General features: G+C 39.9%; 1 protein-coding gene across 14 annotated transcripts in view; it reads right to left on the reverse strand.

Moving 5' to 3' along the window:
* Positions 1 to 17,228, reverse strand: part of LOC129775055 (solute carrier family 22 member 21) — a 119,396-nt gene that overhangs the window by 18,266 nt on the left and 83,902 nt on the right. For 12 of the 14 annotated variants that reach the window (XM_055779253.1, XM_055779249.1, XM_055779252.1 and 9 more), the window contains 4 exons: positions 10,043 to 10,434; positions 3,139 to 3,282; positions 2,786 to 3,038; positions 2,454 to 2,721 (listed from right to left, as the gene is read on the reverse strand). In XM_055779253.1, coding sequence (XP_055635228.1) covers positions 2,454 to 2,721; positions 2,786 to 3,038; positions 3,139 to 3,282; positions 10,043 to 10,434 — 1,057 coding nt within the window. The remainder of the gene's footprint in view (positions 1 to 2,453; positions 2,722 to 2,785; positions 3,039 to 3,138; positions 3,283 to 10,042; positions 10,435 to 17,228) is intronic. The other 2 variants (XM_055779254.1, XM_055779256.1) reach the window with 1 other exon arrangement.

Consider the following 17,228-nt stretch of genomic DNA (forward strand, 5'->3'; position numbering starts at 1 on the left):
ATATGCTATACATTACAATTCCCTAAACCGTTTAGTTTAAATTAATGAAAACTGGAAACATTCCAATTTTCCCATACATTTATTCTGCCGATTTGTGTGCTTACCTACCCGTACCGTCAATAACGAGCAACTAATACATTCGTTTCGGTCCGTTTTCGACTTTTTTGGTATAAATATGCTATCCGCGATTTGAAATTACAGTATTTCTTCGTGAGGACACCGACTGTACAACATCGTTGCTGGGCGATCTGGACGGCGAGGGATCGAGTCCCTGTCTCAAGGCAATGAAGGTGGAGGTGTATTGCTGGAAGAGTAAAGTTTTCCAAGGGCCTTTTTCAAGGCTAGAGACAAATGAACTGAAAAAATTTTATATCTCTATAATTCATTACCTAACCTGACCTGAAATCACAGTAGCGAGCGACCTATTTCACACACATATACACATGCAATTCGATACAAAAATGGAATGAATGGAAGATATTGCGAAACTGGAAGTACTCTGTATCAAAGTGTGCTACGACAAAGAAGGTGACTACAGCATACGGGAAATTTCCATGCCAGAGCGAATATGGAAGGGTTTACAGAATTTTGAAATATGGACATTTCTCGCACCCAAAAACCCTCACATCCCAAATTTAGCTCCATTTGCTTGATTAGTTCTTGAGTTATGCAGAAGTTTGTGTTTCATTTCTATGGCAGCCCCATGCCCTTAGAGAGGGGGTAGGTGTGTCGAACCACCATAGAAACGTTTCGTGCTCCCTAAATCCTCCACATGCCAAATATGGCTCAATTTGCTTGATTAGTTCTCGAGTTATGCAGAAATTTGTGTTTCATTTCTATGGCAGCCCCCTTTATAGAGAGGGATGGAATGTCTAACCACCATAGAATCATTTATTGCACCCTAAAACCTCCACATGCCAAATTTCGTTTCATTTGCTTGATTAATTCTCGAGTAATGCAGAAATTTGTGTTTCCCCCTTAGAGAGGGGGAGAGGTCTCAAACTATCATCAGAACCTTCTCCGACCCCAAAAAAACCTACGTACCAATTTTCATGTCGATCGGTTCAGTAGTTTCCGAGTCCATAAGAATTAGACAGACAGACAGAAATCCATTTTTATATATATATATATATATATCTAGATTTTCAGACAAAATTTTTGTTCAAAATTCTTGGATCATTTGCCAATAACAAGTTTCCCCGATGCATGGAATACATGTTTGATAGAATTTTTAAAATTTTACATATCACTGGAAGAGACGAATACTTCAGAATAAAGACGACTCAAATCAGAGCATTCCCTCTTCGCGTTTTGCGCTTAGCAACACTTTTGGCCTTCCATTTTTATTTATATTGATAGAAAATATTGGAGTACGTTATTTCGCCTGAAAATTCATTTTCACCTCCTTTGTTGATCAATTTTGTTGGCGAAAACATCGAATGAACTAACAACGCTTATCATGATGTAATTTTCGAACATATGGGAATTCAATTTTCCGAATTTTCCGACCTTCCTTCAGAGTTTTCCGTAAACTTTCGGATTTTTCTCTCTGCTATATTGATCTGCGGGAAGAGACGAATACGACAAAAGCCGGTTCAAATCGGACCATTCGCTTAGCATCCGGAGTAATAAACAAACGGAATGGATAATATAATTTCGTAGTTCAATGTCGAAAATGCGGTCGTGTCCTAGACACAACCCCTTATATTTTTTAAACACTGGAACAAACAATTGTTTTTTTTTGTGTTTTCCGGAAGTTGATTAATAAAAACATCGTTTTATGAAGAAAACTGAAAATTGGTTAAAAGTAACATGGGACAACTATGCGTAGAACGGCAGTATAGAATTACGCCGATTAGGCTACGTAAGACCCAATAACATACCAGCATCCATATTGATCTGTCGTAGATGGTTGGTTAAATTATAAACAACATCGGTAAAACATCTTCTAACATAAGTACAAATGTATTTTCGGTACTTTTTTCGAATTGGTAAAAACATCGAAATCCAAAACAGACTACTGATTTGCTGTGCGATAACAATTTTTTGAATTATTGGTAATCAAAACAAAAGAGTGACTTTTCATTAAATCAAAAATATTTCTGTAGTACTGGTAGATAGGTCTTACTGGAACTTACTGATCTACTTTCACTCCCACTGAGAAGCAAATGAAAGCCATATAATTTGGCTAAATGTATTCGTTGTTAATTTGGCTAGAAAAAAAAATTAAAAATTTGTGGATTCATGGTGGTTATGTACATCACTTTTCCATGTGTGAATTATTCACAAATTAACAGTGTTTAAAAATTCAGTAAAAATTCTCGCTCCTCTAATTTTTTGCCGACTGTAGTTATTGCGTTATTTTACAGATTGGGTGTTATTGCAAAACAGATATTTTTTACATGTATTTTATTTATAATCTAGCCCTGAATTAAGTATAAGATCACACTCACCACAGAAGGCACAGGAACACACCCGGCAATCCAATGCACAGCTGTAGGCTACGATAGTCCTGGGTTAGGTACGCAATACCCGATGTCATAATGTAAGACACTGGTAGTGGGAAAAGATTGTACATGCCGGCAATGGTTCTCCATTTGCCATCCACATACTCGATGGCGAGAATCAGTCCGGCGTAAGTCACCGAGACGGACACGATCCCCAGGAGCGCTCGTAGAACCAGCAGAAACTCCAGCGAATCGGCGAAGTACAAAGCGAGACCTGTCGAATATTGAAACATTTCGGTTCTATCATTACCTGTGGTCAATATGAAACACAAACTTACCAAATATCGACTGCAGCACTGCCGAAATGAATAGCATCTTTTTTCGACCGAACTTATCGGACAGAACACCACTGGTTATTCCTCCGGTAGCTACTCCAACCAGGAAAAACATCTCAGCCACATCCCTGAGATATTCTTTGTCGCAAACCAAGTTCCACTCTGAGGCCCATGTGTTCCCGAGACTATCGTTGATGTCAAATTCCCACGCACTGCAGGCCACGTCGGACAAATTATGGGGCAAGCTCAAATTCCGCTGTATTCAGTGTTCAGCCCACCAGAACGATAAGATAGGAATGCAAAGTACAATTACACCCGCATCCATCGCTAATTAAAATGATTCGCTAAACACCTACCAGTGATTGCTCGGAGCTGATTGAGTCCCAGTCGTAGTTTAGTATGCGACAGTCCTTCTGCGCCCGGGTCACGTTCCTCCAGAAATCCACCGGGGTGTCATTTAAATGCGACGGTCGTCGGCACCAGTGGCTTTTTTCTGCTGCCTGGGACGAAACCAAATTTGTAGTTTGGGTGCGAAAGGTGTCAACATGTGATTGTCCGGGGGAGACGCAGCAGCGGATGCGGGAAGACAAGAGAGGATATTAGAGAAGTGATTAAAATGCGCGACCGTGATTATTGGCATCCTGTAATTATCGCATTAGATGCGGTTGACGGGAAATTCGGTTGGTTGCGTTGGTGAAAGTTGTGCACGCTGTGAAAGTCAAAGTTTAACGGTATAATGGGAACCGGGTTTGGAAAGTTTATCGGTACAAATGTCAGTTCTACGTTCTTTTTATACATTTTGGGTTTTTCGGTATTAGAGCTAGAACAAATTCTTTTATACGATCGAATTACCATTTAGAAAAATGAATCATGTTAAAATAAAATACTACTCCTGTAGAGTTCTGAACATAGTCTCGCTTTACTTAACCTTTTTTCCAGAGGAGCCACGTGTTAGTCATGGTGTCGCCGGCCGGAAAAAAAACAGAGGAAAGTGACGTTCAAGACACGACCGCATTGTTAACGTAGAATTACAAAATTATAATCAACGAGAAACAAACATTATAGAAGCTCAAAAATAAAACTATTTAGTACACACATTTGAAAGCACTAATAAGGGCCGATTTACGAATGCTTTCACGGTGTGAGGGAGGCGAACGTTCCGAGAAGCAATGAAACACCAGTTTGAGTAGATTTTCAAATTAACTCTCAGAAATAACATGTATTGTTGATTGCTCGCTGTCTTGAGCAACACTGAAATACTGAACTTACTGAATACCCAAGTATTTATTTAGTATCTCTTACAAAAATTATATTTTCAACGCTCCCAAAACAGGGTGTCGACCGAACGAGAAAAAATTTCCTGATATTGTCCGATTTTCCAGCAAAATCATAGAAAATTCCAGATGATTGATGGTATCTCTCTAGCGTGAAACACTGTATCATAAATATCGTATCGTCATTCTAAAATAAATATCGTAATTGGAAAACACCCGCTCAACGTTGGCGTTTCCATGTTTCCAGGGACAGGAGATTATTTCTACGATGGAAAAAATTCCGTAAACATCTGGTACATCTGAACCAGTGTAACGAATGCCATATTTGAATGCACAATATGAAATATGTTATCCCCAGTTACCTAAATCCACGAGATTTTCTTTTCTATTTTGAAAGACCAACTTCAGCCGTTAATTTAAGTTGAGGTCATCCAACGATACCGGTTGTTCGAAGGGTTCTTTCCCGGTGCTTTCCAAGTACATGTAACGAGTCCTTCCTCTTTTATTTATCCCAAAACCATATATTCAGATCCATCTACTGGTTTTTTATAGTGTTATTCATGCCAAACATTATCATGTAGCTCATTTTATCACTACCTAATTCAACCTTCTCAACCTTTCTGTATATCTGTTATCTGTAACATATGAAGCAGTTTGTAAAAACATTGACTTTAAATTGCCAGAGCTCCCTACTTTCGTATCAATTGACAGTTGGAAGAGAATGGAGAGTCTCCGTCGGGCAATCATCGGGTATGGACGCATTTTTCGTCGCTCCGTATATGTTTTCGGCGGTGACCGGAATAAATCGCCACAGTAAACAACTGCAACAGAAACAACCGCTTAGAAAAAGTGTAGTAGGCTAGAAATATTTGGCGCGGGAAAAACATCATGTGCCTCACATTTCTATTATAAATTTATTCTCTTGTTCTCGTTTTTCGAAATTTATTCTGAGGACAATGTAATGGGGACGAAGTCCCCATTTGGCGAGGATAAGGAATCGAGGCGGCCCATGCCGCCAAGATGACGCAATCCGAGTCCACCGCCGACCCGCCGTCGGAAGCGGCGGTGTCTCGCACGCAAACCTGGGATCCACTGATTGCCCGGTTAGTTTGAAACATAGGATACGATCCTTTAGCAATGTCCGACCGAGCTCTAGCGAGCGTCGGACGGTATACGTCTGCCCGGGGCGTTACGTTTGCCTGGGGCGATACGTTTGCCCGGTTAATTCTTGTTTTGAAATACAATACCGCGCCACAATATTTATAGCCTACTACACATTTTATAAGCGGTGGTTTCTGTTGCAGTCGTTTTCTGTGGCGATTTATTCCGGGAACCGTTTTCGGCACGATCAAACGCGTTTTGTTCCTCCCGCGATATCTGTTGATTGCAGTGTGTTTCAATTACGGTCGTGTAAAATAAAATATAAAAAATGAATAATATACAAGTCGACGCACATGATTTGTGTTACAGAGAAACTATCTAAAGTTTCTAGAAGCATTTTGATGTTATAGTGTTAACCTAATTAGAAACGCATTTTGAAGATGCTAAGGCTTTTTTGTGTGTGTGCTTTACTTTCTCTTTGAGCGCGTATTGCTCTCCAGTAATTCGATGAGCAAGAATAATAGCGATTTGTTCGCTGATATCCGTGATTAGAAGTTTTAATAGCAGTAGAAATAAAAGAAAGTGTTTGAGTTGTGTAATAGAAAGAGGTTATATGCTATATACTAAAAAATAAACATTTTGCAAATCCAGTGCTCATTGATTGGATTCCAGTGTTAACTGATTGTAACAGTTTCGTGTTTAAGTGCCATTTTGCTCGAGGCGCTCTCCTTGCTCTCCTCTGAATGAGAGGAGCTGCTAATGATTAATTTGATGATCGAATGATCGTTTCGTGAGCGACAGGAAGAATGGAACACTGCTAAGTATCAATTTGTCTCTTTCTTTTTGATGCTCTCTGCTTTCGTGTTTTTATTTCATGGCTCAATTCTCAGTGCGAAAGTGCTGCCGTAGGAGTTGTATACGGTCGCGCAATTGTAGCTACCTATAATGTTAGGTTAAAAAATTTAAGTCGGGAGGTAGTCTATTTTGTTCGCTTGTTTTGTTGGTGTGGCGGAGGGTCACTGGCAGCTGCAACAGTGCAATTATGTGTAGCTGTTTACTTCTCGCGATTGCATACGATCCTTGTGGTCACATTTTCGTACAGAGGTTGATCAAAATGTTCATCAAAATCTATCAAAATTGGACTAATATTGAACTATGGAAATAGCTTTGGTGTGTTAGTTTATATCATGAAGGAGGACGATTGTTTCGAGATCAGTTCTCTCGGTTTCCTTCTCAGGTTTCCCAAAGATAATTCTCCGATTTGAGTTCTATAAAGCGTACGCATGATGAATAACAGAATATATCTTAATATATTACACATTTTCGGGCGTCATTATGTGTGTTCACAAGCGTCATTCTGTGTGTTCTTTGTGCAATTTGGTTGGTTCAGGTCAATCACGGAAAGCAACTACGAATTGTACAGTCTACCCAAGCTCAAGCTCAATTGACAGTTGGAAGAGAATGGTTGTATAGTAGAATGACAGAATGATTTTATCATACCTCTATGCGAAAATAATGAAACAATGTAAATTAGTATTATGTGAATCGAATAAAGCAGTCGATACAATCCCTACCACTATCACATGAGTCAAATTTCGTATTTTATAATTCAAGAGATTCTTATCGAGTCAAATTTTTATAATGTGTCTTACGGTTATAACCGCTATTCACCCCTCTCAACTTTGTGTTGCAAGAACAAACACCAACAGTCGCTTCCATGAGTCTTAAATTAAAGACTTAAATTTAAATATTTGTACTTCCATTTCTCCTAACGCAAAGCAATTGGTTGAATGTCAACAAAAACAGTGCGAAAGTAGAAGTCTCATAGTAATTAAAACGAATTGCAGAATTTCCCCTGATTGGTGACGAAATTCCCTGATATTCACTGAGAGTGTTTGAATTCCCTGATTTTCCAAGTAGTCGACACTGTGGAAAACAACGCTCCAAAGAACACTCAGATCAACAACAGAGAATCCATCCCAATTCAAGTGTGTGTTGGCGTGGCGGCGTCGACAGCAACCTATGCGAAATATATTTTTTCACCTTCACACCGAATAATACAGCCCTCACTGTTGAAAAATACCTTCTTCACATCCGGCTTGAAATGCGTCGCACTTTGACGCCACTTTTACCCGGAAACAATTCTCGAATTCACGAAAATCGATTGATCACTAATAAATTGTGATTGACAGCGCGTAAATGTAGCGATTCAGAAAACTGTCGACTCGAAAATACGCGATACCACCTCGCGATACCACCAATAGAAACATACAGAGAATATCAATTATAAAATTTGAGATACATCAATCCAGGGCTCAACTCAGACAATTAATTAATTATATTGTAAATCACAGAATGTATGCATCAATTTTATTGTTTCATTTATTCAACCTATTGTTTGAACCACGTTTCTCACTTTCGCAATGGCGACCTGTCCATGCAAATCAGGTGCGCACCACAGACATACCTGCTTTGTTCTACTTAGCCTTTGTTCCAATTGTTCCAATTGTTCAACCTCAGAAATTCCGCGTGGTCCTAATTTCCTCCCAGCATCCGTGCAGCGGTGATGATGAAATCAGCGGACGATGAATTTTCCTGTCCTCCGCGATATAGCAGCTCTCTTTTTTAGCGCCAACTCCAGCTTCTATTGTTCAACGCACAATGAACAATGTGAAGATGTGGATTCACTCTGGCTTTTCTCAACTTCACAGAAACTTTTTCCGGAATCCGGTTCGTACCGGACCAAATGTTGGAGATACTTACACTGGTTCACTTATATGACAAAATACGACTTGAATTTGTGAACTTAACAAAAAGGACTTTATTCTAATTTCGATAGTAGTTATTGATTGTTATTGATTGAGTCAGTTTTTCATAGTTTTCTCGGTTAAAGATAGAGGGCGATATATTTTTTTATATTTTTTCTGGAAAGCTGAGTTTTTTACATGAAAACAATAAAAAACGGCTACAATCTATAGTTACGGAAATGAAATCCATTTTTTTGCTAATTCACTGTTTTTTAATAAAAAGCTAGCTAATTGACTTCAATTTGATATATCGATCATCTAAATCGGTTCAGTGGTTCAAAATTTATGAATTTTAGAAAAAAGTCGTTTTTGGAAAAAAGAGAAAAAGTTGTTTTTTCTGAACCACGCTAAAATGGAAAAGAGCACCCCAACGAAAAAATAAAAAAATAATAATAAAATAAAATACGGGTCTAATATTTTACGATAAAGACCAAAATGATCGTTTTTGACAAAAATCTGAGAACCACTTTATCGGTTTGGCATGGAATGGCTGCATATATACAACGCTTATTTAAAGGGTGTGTCACATCAAATTGCATCACGGAAAAAACGCTGTAGAAATTCGCCCAGTAGACCGATCCTTTTGAAAATTTTAGACAGTAAAATAAAAACTATTAAACAACTTTTGGCATTTTCTTTTTATTCATACTTCGAGCCCAAGCCCGTATGCTCGCACCTTCCTCTTTACCCCGTCCATAAGGTTCTGTACAACGTCAGGTTGTAGTTTTTTTTTGAACAGAAATCCATTTTCTCTTGAAGTCCGCCTCCGATTTGACAACTTTTGGGTCCTTCCGGAGGGCCTGCTTCATAATCGCCCAATATTTCTCTATCGGGCGAAGCTCCGGCGCGTTGGGCGGGTTCATTTCCTTTGGCACGAAGGTGACCCCGTTGGCTTCGTACCACTCCAACACGTCCTTTGAATAGTGGCACGAAGCGAGATCCGGCCAGAAGATGGTCGGGCCCTCGTGCTGCTTCAATAGTGGTAGTAAGCGCTTCTGTAGGCACTCCTTAAGGTAAACCTGCCCGTTTACCGTGCCGGTCATCACGAAGGGGGCGCTCCGCTTTTCGCAAGAGCAGATCGCTTGCCACACCATGTACTTTTTGGCAAACTTGGATAGTTTCTGCTTGCGAATCTCCTCCGGAACGCTGAATTTGTCCTCTGCGGAGAAGAACAACAGGCCCGGCAGCTGACGAAAGTCCGCTTTGACGTAGGTTTCGTCGTCCATTACCAGGCAATGCGGCTTCGTCAGCATTTCGGTGTACAGCTTCCGGGCTCGCGTCTTCCCCACCATGTTTTGCCTTTCGTCGCGGTTAGGAGCCTTCTGAACCTTGTATGTACGCAGGCCCTCCCGCTGCTTGGTCCGCTGGACGAATGAACTTGACAAATTCAGCTTATTGGCGACATCCCGGACCGAACTTCTCGGATCACGTCTAAACTGCTTAACTACGCGCTTGTGATCTTTTTCACTGACGGAGCATCCATTATTGCCGTTCTTCACCTTCCGGTCGATGGTTAGGTTCTCGAAGTATCCTTTTAGTACTCTGCTGACCGTGAATTGGACGATTCCCAGCATCTTACCGATGTCCCGATGTGACAACTCCGGATTCTCGAAATGAGTGCACAGGATTAATTCACGACGCTCTTTTTCGTTCGACGACATTTTTCCAAATTTACGAAAAATTGACAGTGAAGCATGGCCAACGTGTTCTATACACTCTTATCTGATTATAAGCGAAAGCTGAAGATATAATTCCTAAAAATTAAATTTCTACAGCGTTTTTTCCGTGATGCAATTTGATGTGACACACCCTTTACACGGCGACTCATTAATATTTATCAGGAAAATTACAATGACGCTTCAGCTTCCAGCTGTTGGCCGCAGCCGCTTTCCGTAATATCGATATATTATGAAGCCGTGTGCCATGTGACCTTGTGGCAAATTAAATATACCCATCAATTATATCGCTTTCCTTTCGCGCGCACAACACACACACATCCACCCGCCTACACTCCCACACGATGTGGGAAAGCGGTGCGGAACGGAAAACAAAATATTACCAATGTAAACAGAACGCACCTGAAACGTGGGCGAGTAGATGTGGAACGTATTCGGCACCTGGAACAGCGACAAGAGGAATGTCATCACAAACTGCCACTTGCCGTAATCGCCTATCAGGTTGCCTATCACGTCGCACTCCTCGTCGGAGTTTTTATGCTTTCCGGGGGGAGATTTTTTGCTGCTGTGATTGTTGTTGTTGCTGCTGCTGTTACTGTTGGTGGCGTTTTTCATCCTGCTGGTGCTGTTCGAGGTCGGGGATGTGACCAGTGGAGACGGACTGTTGTTGCTACTGCTAGTGTCGGTTGGATGTAGTGTTATGCTGAGATTTTGCTTTGCCAAGTGCTGTTCTTCTCGGGGTGCTAGCATTGGGGAGGGGTCTGCACTGGAGTGTTTCGAATTGAACATCTTCACTGAAAAGGGGTCGGAAAAAGAAAGAAAAAAACATCTATTAGGATGATTCTATTCGAAATAATAATTCCCGACGATGGACCCCGGTCAACTGAATTGGGGTGATTCATCCAATTCCACGACGGGATGTGCAACGCTCAACCCTCTCCGAACTATATTCAGCGTATGTATTTACATGTTTTCAAAACAGATCGCGCTGTTAAAACGTCAACACTTGTCTTGATGTTACCGGTTGGTTTAAACTAATTGAATCGCAAGAGTAAACATCCAACCGGCGTGTTGTTAGTTGCTTCAAACGATACACTGCATTATACCCATTTGGATGATCCGGCTATAGCGCACCGGCCGGCCGTAATAAGTGCGCTACAGCCGAACTGAACTGCGTTCAGACATAACAACTTAGGCTGTTCAGCGTTCGCAATTTTAGTAGAAAGATTCAATCTCAAGTGAGTTGGAATGTGTTGTGAATTTAAAAACCGACAGAATTGTGACAATGCTAGGAATCGCTTTCGCAAATCAGTAAGAATGCCATACTAAATACAAAACATTAATCATAACCGCAATTAGCAATGGTGATGTTTTTTTTAAGCTGTCGTTACACCTGCGTTATGATCGTTTTTGTTTTCGTTTATCTAAAATGAGAGTAGTAGCATTGCTAATGTAAGGTGAAAAAATACAAAATAATCGCGCTGAGATGAAAAAACACAATGTTGCTGAAAGCAATCATCTCTCGTGGTTTTATGGCTTGTTTAGCAATTCTTCAAGGCGGACATATTACGCAAGAGAGTGTGAGAAGCAATGAAATCGAGCACTTAGACGACACGGTAACATGGAAACAATGTATGTTTCTTTCGTGATTGTTGTGACAGAAAGTGATAACCCTTTTTTATCGTTTATCTTGCGAATAACGAACTATGTCAGTAGAATAACTTTCCCTAAAGGGTATCACATTTTTTTAATCATGTTTTATATTATGTTTTTTTTTCAACCATATCAGCACGTAATGAAGACTGAATTTCCTACTTTGATATTTTTTATACAGAAAAACATGCCATAGTTCATAAAAGTCAATCGAAAGTCAAAGTGATACGAAACTGTTCTCCGATTTGAAGGCACCCAATAGGATTTTAAATCACTCAATAGAACATGAAAGCGTCGCAGATAAATGTAGCGTAGTAAATGTAGAGAAAAAAATAAGACCGCAAATGCATCAGATTCTTTATGAAAGTTTTCACTATTTTCAAAAATATTATTAGTTCACTGTTCACTGTTCAATAATAGATTTGTCGAAAACCTAGACAATAGTCAGGGACAGTTTGCTACTGATTCCAGATCCAAAGTCAAACTTAGGGAAAAAATTCTTCAAAATGGATAGGGCAGATGATTACCGTTTTTTGAGATTTTCGTTATTTTTGAGTGGCAAAAAGTAATGGAAAGCGAGTATAAAAATTCTGGCGGTTATTGAGCATGTATTATTAGACGTGGGACTAGCATTCAAGCGAAATAAGGAGTGTGTCGAAAAATGGTTAGAATGGTTAATAAAAGAGTTGATTTTTTAAAGTAGTTCGCAAAATGTCGATAATTCAATAATTCAATCATTCAAAATTGTGCACAATTGGTATACAAGAAAGGGTATAACCTACCAGAAGATTGTGAAAAGTGTTAATGTTCATCCGGCAAGTGTGAAACGAATAATAGAAAAGTTTGGTGAGGAGTGTTCCCCTAAGGATTTGCCAAGGAATGGGAGGAAAACTGGCCCAAGCAATCCCGAATTGGGCCAATGAACTCACTATTTAGCCAAAACAGTTCAAAGCCAGCGTCGGGATGATTCAGCGTATTGGAGCCAGCATAATTTAACAACATATAAAAGGCAAAAAATTATCCAAGCACTTTCTAGAACAGGAGGGTCGTGCTAAAATGAGGGCTCGAAAGTCGTACAGCCGCATTTTGGATAATCCATACCAGTTCATTTTGATGGACGAAGGAACATACGTCAAGAAAGGTTCCAGGATGCTACCAGAGCCCCAGTTCTACACTAAACCAGATCAGGAAAGTGTTCTGATTGCAGATCCCGCTGTTGCGATGGAAAGATCCGGTTGTAAAATTCTAATTTGGCAAACTATTTGCACATGTGGCTTGCGTTCGTCCATTGCTGTTCTATGTGAAAGGACAATTAATGCTCAAATTTATTTGCACGAGTATTTCAAGAAGAGATTGCTTCCATTCAGTGGGGCGGAAGAGTTGATTTGCACACCTTACTTCATCCAGATAAAAAAGATCTTATCAGGTTGGCATTAAATCGAGGTTGCGTTACTTACTGTGTATTAGAGATAGGAAATTGCGTTACGATGGGGGGAGGGGGTTCGAAATCCGGATGTTTAGCGTTAAGTAATTTGTGCACGACGCCTTATTAGGCATTCGCTAACAAGGTGTAGAGGAGAGGAGACACTTTCGAACACTTTGTTTTCCTTGATTTTTAATATCTTTTGTAAACTTCAAAAACAATCCTGGACATCAAAGTATCATACGAGCGTGTTAGAACTGTGCGTTGATGCAATTACGAATGGTCTATCGAATTTTTGAAAATTGCCTTTTTGTCCGAATGTCCCCCATGTGTGTGGCAGTTTCGTCAGCGCTGGGGCACTTTCGGACAACGAAAAAAATATTAGCTAGTTTAGTGAAAATTTTGTGTTTATCATCAATTTTTTCTGTTTCCAGCATTTTGTGCATTCTTCTGTTTATCCGTATTTGTCTGAACGAAATCTGCTTGCTATGGGAAATCAGTCAAAATTCGTGATTCCCTCTTCTTCCACCCTCAAGTTGTGGTTTTTTCGCGGTGCTTTTGGAAAAGGCTCAAAATTTTCCGGAGACAAAGATGGCAAAGTGAAGTAAATGATTCTACTTCCGCTACAGTAGGTGAAAAAATTACCCCGTAAAAGCCCGAAAACGGAGTGGCGCGAGCGCTATTTCCACTTTGAGGTGGCGTAAGCGCCACTTTCACTATGATGAGACGTAAGATCAAGTTGCTTGTGATGCAATGTGATTTTTGATCTGATCTGATGGCATAGATTGAACGATCTGGAACAGTAAATTTCACACAACATCATTTTTCGTAATGGACGTGAAGCATAATAAGAGTCACGTGCGTTCATTTTTGTTTTTAATGTTTTAATGACAAGCAGTCCGTCCCCATGCAGTGTTACATTTATAATAACCATTAACTATCAGATCGGCAAAGTGAATCTCTGTTTAAAAATCTTGTTAAATATTCAAATTCATAAAATCAAGGTTACCTTAAAGGAATATATTATTCTAGACTCACCAATTTAATTGTTGATTACAAGGATAATAGTGTCTTTTATGGCATTATCTTATTTCACACGGATGGTTTCAATTGCTTTTTGGATTGGAGAAAATCGGAGCTGTCCATAATTATTATAATCGGGCTCTCAAATATGTTAGCCTACTCGACGCATGCTACAAAGTCGAAAAATGTGAAGAACTGCTTCCTTAGGTTTCACTCAACGGTAGCATGTCGGTTGAATCGCCATCGGTTGTGGGAACAACGATTGAGATTCGCCTTTTTACGATAAGGTTTTCGTAGTGTACGCGTATGCTGATTATACAGGCGTTCGGCGTCAACGATTCGATAACACTGAAGAAATTCGTGACGCAGTTACATCGTACTTCAAAAAGTTGGACACTACGCGATTCGCGCTCGGTATAGAAAAATTCGTGCCACGCTATGAAAAATGCCTCGAACGTTACGGCGATTATGTAGAAAAATAGAAAATGAAACGTAGATTACGAAAATCCCCTTGTTTTTTGTCCTAGCTTTATTTTTCCGCGATTTCTGAGGCACTGAAACTTATTTTCTGACCGACCCTCGTATATGTCATAAGTGCGGGGAGCGCGATAGCTGTTGGTAAAAGGGCTGCTAACTTACTTATATTTTTAATTTGGTTGAAAATTGTACCATTTATTTTTTAAAAGCCTTGTTCGAAAATGCCTTCGTTTCCCCTACACGTGTTCTGTTGTTCTTTTTTTATTTTTTTTTATTTGAGAATTTGTTCGTTGTTCAAAACCAGAAATGAGCCTCGCTGAATGCGTGACATAAAATTATTGTACTTGAACAGATTCATTTATTATAGATCTACAGAAATACATGGCAGGACATTTATGCCTAGAATATATATTTGGGGCAATTTGATGTTATTTTTATAAAAGCTGGCAACAAACAATATCTTTTTCGTATTATAAAAATTCTACAATACAAAATTGCTAATGAATTCAGAGAAACGCACCGTTTGTTGCGGTTCATGGAGCAGCGAAAACATTGGTCCTATTTTTTCGAAGATAAAGAAAGTCATCAATCACAGCACGCGAGTTATTGAACCAATTCAGAGGCGATTTTGGTCATCAATAAATCTCACGTTTTGGTTGTGTTAATTGACCGCCTAAATTGTGTGATTTGATACCTCTCGATTACTTTTTGTGGGGACTTCCATTCATACGGATGAACCAACAAAGATTGAATTCATTCAATAGAACGTCGGAATGCTCGAGAAAGCAGTTAAAAATGGGACCTCTCGCATGGACGCCTTAAGCCGTAGTCGCGGCTAGAATCTATATCAGAAAAAGAAATTCTCTTAGAAAGTATTGTTTTGAATTACCCTTTGGGATAATAAGTTATAATTCGATTTTTCTAAACTTTTTCATCTGCATCCCCCGCAGAACGAACAGTGTGATTGGAATGCACGCAAAATCATCGCATCCAGATATGTACAGTCAATCCGGGTGCTTACAGGGAATAAATCAATCTGTTTAAACGAATATTAGCCTCTGTAAACATGTCAAGTGACAACATGCAGAATTTGCAAAGCAAATATTCCCCGAGCGAACGAATGCAAATTAACTCAACTTTTCATCAAACAGTCCCATGGCGACCGCAAGCCTAATCGAGAAGATCAAAAGCCATTGCGGTAACAGCATGTCGCTGGAGCAACGCGAGATCTTCTGTGTACCGTCACAGCGTTCCTCCACAGCCATTGCGTTCCGTGATCCTTACTTTTCACACGCTCCGTCGGGTACTTTTATTTTGCAAACAAAAATTAGAGAAACCACACCGTTTTAAAATCTCTGTCATATGTTACAGCGACCTTGTGGGAAGGATATGAAATCACCCACTACCATTAGGAAAACAGCGAAAAAAAAGTATGACATCAAGTCAATTTACCCGTATCGTATTCGGAAAAACCGCAGGGAGTGTGGAACCGTTGGAAACCACCTTCATCATCATGGTAATCACCATCATGTTCTCCCCATCCCAGACGCCGAAATTTGCAGCATGAAGTGTTGCGCATACTTGATCAAAAATGGGACTCGTCGTTCGCCACCGGAAGTCCACCGAGAGTGTAGCTGGATGCTGGGAATACTTGATGGCTTGAACGCGTGTAATGTTTTATTTATGCTTTCTAAATTTCATTAAAGTTACATTACCCCTCGTTTTCGCCATCTGGTATGTTGGATTTTCAACGACGATGGAGTATGGGGCATAATGCTGTTGGTACGTCTTCACCGTCGGTACCGTTGAACACATGCTTCAGATGAGTTTCCCTATGGTGGGAAAACAGTTGTAGAAGAATTTTTCTCTGATTCAAAGCTACATATACACTGCTATGAACGAAACTTGCAGTCTATTTGGCTACACTGGCACGTTTTGGGGGCACGGCTCGGAGTAAAAGACATTTCTCTCCCAGCCAAGCGTCGCGCACGAAGGAAAGCGTACCGTGGAGATTTGAAATAAGATATTTGGTGAGGGTGAACCGGTGCGGTTGGCTGTGGTTTGTGCGGTGATTTCATGACAAACTGTTTGATACCACGATGGTTAGGTCGGGGGACGAGCCGCGAAACACGGGTCGTATCACTGCCTTTGGGATATAACTTTGTGATATTCTTTTTGGGAGAGTTTAAGCCAGTGTGTACATTTAGCTTACTGAAAACTAAGAGTGGAGGAGTGAATGAGGCGTCGTTTAGAAGAAGAAACAGCGATGCGAAATGTGATTTTATGTACCGAAACGATGGGATCTCGTAGTAGTAAACACGTCGTAGACGTTCCCTTTCGAGCAGACCGTGTAATGTAAGCACGGAATAAAATGGAATCTGCTGGAGGAAGTAATTATTCAATTCTGCTTCGTACTTCGAATGTTTGAGTTGGGATTTTCAAACGACCTTCAACGGTACAAATTTGGCTTTTTTGGGAATGTCGAATGTCGAATGTTCAGTTGAATACAAATAATTAATAAAACATTATTTATCATGGACAAAAACTTTGACCATTTAACCATGTGGACAACGTGCGCTAATAAACTCAAAACACATAACGAACACATCCGAAAACAAAGCCATATATTTTAAATTTTCTTACTTTGTAACTTTCAGTTCCATTGATCAACGTTTTTTAACGAAAAGTTCAACGTCAGTCCCTAAGGCCCAACGTTGGCGTTTCAAAACTATAGAACCACTATTTTTATCTGTGTTTTCAGAGATATGTAAGAAGTCGGTTGAATTGAAGTATATAGTGTGGGATATGATAACTAGCTTCATTTATAAGAATTATTTTTTAGTTCTCAATCAGTTCAAATAACCCATTCGGAGTGGTTTCGACCAAGCTGCGTCATGTTGCAGTGTGTATCTCGTTCTACGCAGAGGATACTGCTCGTTTAAGCTCTTCAAATCACTCATAATTCCTGTAAGCTGCATCTACTATTCGTAAGAATACTTGACATGGTTTTAA

The sequence above is a fragment of the Toxorhynchites rutilus genome, chromosome 3 (genome assembly GCF_029784135.1).
Source record: "Toxorhynchites rutilus septentrionalis strain SRP chromosome 3, ASM2978413v1, whole genome shotgun sequence".
Lineage (NCBI taxonomy): Eukaryota > Metazoa > Arthropoda > Insecta > Diptera > Culicidae > Toxorhynchites > Toxorhynchites rutilus.